We start from the raw sequence: 6,172 nt of genomic DNA, 5'->3' as shown, positions 1-6,172 counted from the left end.
GCAAATGACATATCAGATAAAGGGCTAGTATCGAAAATATACAAGGAACTCACCAAACTTCACACCCACAAAACAAATAACCCAGTGAAGAAATGGGCAGAAGACATGAACAGATACTTCTCCAAAGAGGACATCCAGATGGCCTACAGGCACATGAAACGTTGGCTCAACATCACTCATCATCAGGGAAACACAAATCAAAACCACACTGAGATACCACCTCACGCCAGTCAGAGTGGCTAAAATGAACAAATCAAGAGTCTATAGATGCTGGCAAGGGTGTGGAAAGATGGGCACCCACCTACACTGTTGGCAATGTAAACTGGTGTAGCCGCTCTGGAAAACAGTGTGGAGGTTCCTCAAAAAACTAGTCATAGAACTCCCTTATGACCCAGCAATAGCACTGTTAGGGATTTACCCAAGGGATACAGAAGTGCTGATGCATAGGGGCAATGTACCCCAATGTTCATAGCAGCAACATGTCATGTCAACAATAGCCAAAACATGGAAAGAGGCCAAATGCCCATCACCTGATGAATGGATAAAGAAGATGTGGTATATATACACAATGGAGTACTACATGGCAATGAGAAAAAATGAAATCTGGCCATTTGTAGGAAAGTGGATGGACCTCAAGGGTGTCATGCTAAGCGAAATCAGTCAGGCGGAGAAGGACAGATACCATATGTTTGCACTCATAGGTCTAACAGGAAAACAGGAGGAACCTAATGGAGGACCAGGGGGAGGGGAAGAGGGAAAGAGAGTTGGGGAGAGAGAGGGATGCAAAACTTGAGACTATTGAATGCTGAAAATGAACTGAGGGTTGAAGGGGAAGGAGGAGAGGGGAAAAAAGGTGGTGGTGATGGAGGAGGGCACTTATGGGGAAGAGCACTGGGTGTTGTATGGAAACCAATTTGACAATAAACTATTAAAAAAAAAAGTTACCTCTTCTTTATTTCACTGCTACAGTCGGAGATCAGGTCCCCATTTCTTACCTAGACCACAAATAACTCCTTACTAAGTCTTCAAAATACCAGTTTTGTCATCTTTCAATCCATAGACTGAAAAGCAGAGTTATTAATTTTTTAAGAGCCCACAGATAAAGTGGTGTGGAGAATTCCATGCCAAGAATGGAAAGGATATATTGATGGACTAACTCTGCAGTAGACTGAAGATTCTAGGATAAGAAATGGTAGGACAGTGGGCCAAATGAAAGGAATCAGTGTGACAAAAGGAAAGAAAATAGTGGGTCTGCTAAAGACAAAGCTGAGAATGAAGGAATCTGAATAATAATAATAATTAGTTCCCTGATATCAGTGGAGCTAATGAGTTACACCCAAGGTGGACTCAGTATCCTGAAGGCCAGCCAAAGGGGAAGGTCACGGGACTAGCAGTTTCCTGTTCCTACCTGACAAATGTCAAACTCCTTAAAACTATTTATATCGTGTAACTTTCCACTTCCTTTCCAGGCCCCATCCTTGCTGGATCCAACAATTTACTTAGAGGCATGAAAACAGTAATGCAGAAGTCAGGAGCTAGACAACAGCTGTCGTCAGAAGAGATTACCTGCAGTGAAGCAAATGTCATGCTGTAGTAGAATAGCCCTTTACATGCTGCTTCTGCCCTAACTTTTATTTCTCCCATCCATCTTGCAATTCCTTCCAGTTTCAGGACAATCAACAACTGCTCTTCTGAAGCAGTTAAATACCTCTTCCTTTAAGATCTCATATTTTTGAGGCGCCTGGTTGGCTCAGTCAGTTAAGCCTCCAACTTCGGCTCAGGTCAGATCTCACGTTCGTGGGTTCGAGCCCCGTGTCAGGCTCTGTGCAGACAACTAGCTCAGAGCCTGGAGCCTGCTTTCGGTTCTGTGTCTCCTTCTCTCTCTGCCCCTCTCCCTCTCATGCTCTGTCTCTCTCTGTATCAAAAATAAATAAAACATTTTTAAAAATTAAAAAAAAAATCTCATATTTTTCACATATCTCTACCATAGTTATAAAATCTGTCTTCCAAGTTGGCTACATGATTCTCAAGGATAGGAGCCATGTTCAACTAATCTTTAAGTCCCCAGCAACTAGCACAGCTGACTAGAATTCTAAATGATATTTACAAATTCACATTCAACTTAAATGAATGATGAAAAGATACAAATAAAAGTGAACTTTGAGATCATCAAAGTAAACACTCTAACTTTACAGATGAGAAAACTAAGGTTCATGACAGTGAAGTGACTTAATGTCACAGAGGGAGGGGTTAAATTGGGACTCCTGCCTTTCAGACTCAAGGACAATGTCTGGTACATAAGAGAACACTCAATAAGTATTGGTGGAACAAAGTCCTTTTTTAAATTCAAAAGTTACTAATATATACCAGAATCTCAAAATTTCACTATATTAGCAATCCCCAATTTCATGATAAATAATCATCAGGGACTAGGAGGAAAAGGAAGGAAAATATGCAGAGCACAGGGTCTCATTTACATTAATTTCCCTTGAAGTCCTCAATTCCTTTTCAAGGCACAGAGATGGAATGCTCTTAGGACCTTGAGGCAGCTTAGTGCCCTCTAAACTGATTTTTATAAGAGCTCATGGTCTCTTCCTATATATATAAGAACTGTATTTGCCAAGCAAAAAGATGGTCATTCTGGTGGTGGGGTAAAGGATCAATTACTTCTTCCTTATAATCCAGCCTGATATTTTATTCAGGTAACTTCTGGTGTAATTGACCTGTTTAGTTTATGGAGAGGAAAGAGCATAGAGTCAGAAGACGGGGTTTCCTTCTGACTCTGTTGCTCTCTGCAACAAAGGATATGGTGCTTCCTTTCAGCTCCCTCAGATTTAGAGCTCTCTGCAAAATGCCACCACCAGAGAGGGGGCTGGTAGACCCCTTCCTTTTTCAAATGTTCTATGATTTTAAGTGTCAATCTTGAGGTAACTTTCAAGGAATGGTTTTATGGAGACAAACAAGAAATCTCTTTTTAAAAAAGTACTACTCAGTAATTTAACAATTTATTATACCTATTGAACATGTAGATATGTTAGCAAAGGGAACAAAGCAACCAGAGCATAAAAGATAAATAACCCCTTACCTACCTTAATGATGCTCTCATTAAGTTTATAGAGATATATCTCACAACAAATCCAACAAATCTTTGGTTGTACAGAGGCCAATGAGATTTAAAAAAAAAAGTGACATTCTCCTTTTTGTAGGTTTGGGAGGAGGGTAGTGTCTATGAATCTGAATTCTTAAAAAAAAACCCACAAATACCTCCGATGAACAGCTTGGTTAAGAAGTATTACTGGGAGTGATTTGGTAACTACTGAGCTGTCATTTAACAAACTTTTTAATATTTAATAAATTATTATTAAATGTGTATTTTTTCACACAGTATCTGCTCATGCAGATCATTCTGTTTGTTTTCCTGAGACCACTTAGCACTGGCTGGAACAGGTGATAACTCTGAATAACTTTCAATGTGAGTGAAATGCCTTGGCAGGAAATGGGAGGCTTTGAGAGAGGACCAGGCAAAGATGCTGTGTGGAGTCTTTCAGTGGAAGGGCACAGTGCTCTGGGGAGAGGGCCAAGTTCCTAGAGCCGGGGTGGTTCAGTGAAAACTGATGTGGAATTTAAAGCAAGCAGCCACCTGTGCAGACTCTGGAGACATCATTTGATAGCTAGATGCCCTTGGTATATTAATGTTCTTAAACCCGTATTTGTACAATATTTTAGGTCTCGCACCAACCTGACAATAAAAGGATCATACAGAAGAAAGCCAGGACCTGACACCAGAGAAGCACTCAAATAATGCTGACGTTCTTTCTTTGTTCCAAGCTAGAAAGGTTCTGTGCATTCTCAGAGAGATGGCCTTCACACAGAGAAGAAACCCCAACTCACCTGGCATTTGGTCATTGCCTCCTCTCTGGAAGGACAGCGTCCTGCAAAAGTGGCATCAGGGAAAGAAACAGCCATGAAAATCAAGTCCACCTTGCAGGATACAGACCAGCCGGTCGAGCAAGACTGTAGGAAAAAAGTTACTGAGCTGCTGCTTCTAACCCCTTTTCAGTAGCCCTTCCCACGCCGTCTCCTGAGCTTTCTAGTCTCCATGCTGCCCCTCCCTCACCTGTCTCCACTCGGTTTTGGATTGAACAGGCCAAGCTTTCCCCTAAACAGATTAAATTTCGCTGCCCCCAGCAACATTAGGATGCGTCCCTTTCCTCACAGATTCTGATTTCTGCCCTAAAGTTCTAGAAAGAGCAATAGGAGCTCTCAGCTTGGATGCTTTGCCTCAGAATGGATTTCGACTCTCTGAGGCGCCTTCCCGGACCTGCGTCATTTCTGGGGTGTGAGAACAGTGCTGTGGAAACAGAAACCTAGGTCCCTCAGAGGGGCCCCTCTCGGTCGCCCAATGTCCCCCCAAAACCCTGGAATAAGGCCAGTCACCGGCACAGAAATGGCCGGTATGGCCAACTTCGAAGCCTTCAGGCCGGTCAAAGCCAGAGCTAAGCCGGGCGAGAGAGATGGGCCCCTCGGAGCCTCAGCCGCCTCTGCGCTGGAGGCCCTTTAGTCTCAGGTGATCATGGTCCAGTCAGGCGGACACAGCGGCGGTCGCGTCTCCCACACATACACACGTGCAGTCCCGGGCCGCACCTCCTCCAGGTCGCACGCTCTCTCACAGCCGGCCGGCCAGGATTTCGGGTCTCTGAGGTCCTGCGCCACCTCCGCGGCACTCCCACATCCCAACCACAGAACGCCTCCCTGCCCGCAGCGTCGCCTGTCCTGCGCGTCTCACCTCCCACGTGGAATCCGACACCTGAAGCGCAGGATTCCCGAGACTGACCCACGCCTACACCTACGGGCCTCGAACTACAAGTCCCAGAAATCCGCGGACTGGCCATACCACTTCCGGCGCACACTTCCGGCGCAGGTCCGGGCCAGGTCCCGGCTGCTGGGGTCAGTGGGGAGGTGTTTCTTGAGGTTAGAGACTAGTTTGTTTAAGTTATCTTATTATTATTATTATTAAAAAATTTTTAATGTTTATTTTGAGAGAGAGAGGAGAGAGACAGAGCACGAGTGGGTAAGGGACAGAGAGAGGGAGAGAGAGAATCTGAAGTTGGCTCCAGGGTTGGAGCTGTCAGCACAGAGCCCTAAGTAGGCTCCAACTCAAACGGTGAGATCATGACCTTGGTTGGAGTCGAGGCCTAACCGACTCAGCCACCCAGGCATCCCTGTCTTATTATTAGTATTATTATTTTTTATTATATTATTATGTGTAAGAATTATTTTAGGAATACCCATTGAAGTTTTTTAAAATTTTGTTGAAGTGCTACTAGTGTGAAAAGAACGTAAAAATATCACCTGTAATTTTGTCTTCTCCCTTAAAAATATTCTGAAATGAATATATACTATTTGGCCTCACTATCTTAGCTCCAAAGTTCGTTCATTTGGCAAATATGAGGGCCTACAATGTTCCAGGAACTATTGAGGGAAGATAGTGTGAACCCATTTTACAGCTTTTGCATTTTAAAAGTTTCAAGAAGCATACTCAGTGTTTCAGAGTAAGGGTAGTGTATGGATGTACGTCCAGATGAAAAAAAATAAAGTATTAAGGGGAAGGGGGAGGGGGGAAAAGAGGTGGTGGTGATGGAGGAGGGCACTTGTGGGGAAGAGCACTGGGTGTTGTATGGAAACCAATTTGACAATAAACTATTAAAAAAAAATAAATTAAAATAAAATAATCTCCAAAAAATTAAAAATAAAAAATGGAAATTGAATTTAAAAAAAAGAAAAAAAAGTATTCCAAAGCACATGTTCTTCCCACTTGATTTCCTTTATTATTACCCTGTGTTTCCAAATAATTTTCCCCTTGAAAACTTGGTTTTCTCATTTGTGAAAGGGACCCAGTAGCCCCAGCCCTTTTCAAGGAAACCCCCAGGAAGGCAAAGTGGGTTAAAGTGTTTCAGAAACTTTCCAGGGTTCTATATCGTTGAAGATAATTATCAACGAAACATGGTGCATTGTACTTAGAAGAGGTCAGGAGGTGTTTGTAGGGATGAATTGAGAGGCCTCAGCCAGGGCTGTTAGGGGGACAAAGACATTCACCTTGTGTCCTGTGCAGTTTAGAATGCCTGGAGAATGATACCTGGAGAATTTCCTCCCAGGGTGGTGCTGGGACCTT

At 43.3% G+C, this 6,172-nt stretch overlaps 1 protein-coding gene across 1 annotated transcript in view; it reads right to left on the bottom strand.

Annotated features, from left to right (window-relative positions):
* ZNF239 (zinc finger protein 239) overlaps window positions 1-4,892 on the bottom strand; it is an 18,702-nt gene extending 13,810 nt beyond the window's left edge. The window contains exons 1-2 of the mRNA XM_029920093.1: window positions 4,645-4,892; window positions 3,892-3,932 (exon numbers count right to left, since the gene is read on the bottom strand). Coding sequence (XP_029775953.1) covers window positions 3,892-3,932; window positions 4,645-4,892 — 289 coding nt within the window. The remainder of the gene's footprint in view (window positions 1-3,891; window positions 3,933-4,644) is intronic.
* Between the last annotated feature and the right edge of the window lie 1,280 nt (window positions 4,893-6,172).

This window comes from Suricata suricatta, chromosome 2, assembly GCF_006229205.1.
Source record: "Suricata suricatta isolate VVHF042 chromosome 2, meerkat_22Aug2017_6uvM2_HiC, whole genome shotgun sequence".
Lineage (NCBI taxonomy): Eukaryota > Metazoa > Chordata > Mammalia > Carnivora > Herpestidae > Suricata > Suricata suricatta.
This window is presented reverse-complemented; position numbering and strand designations above follow the sequence as displayed.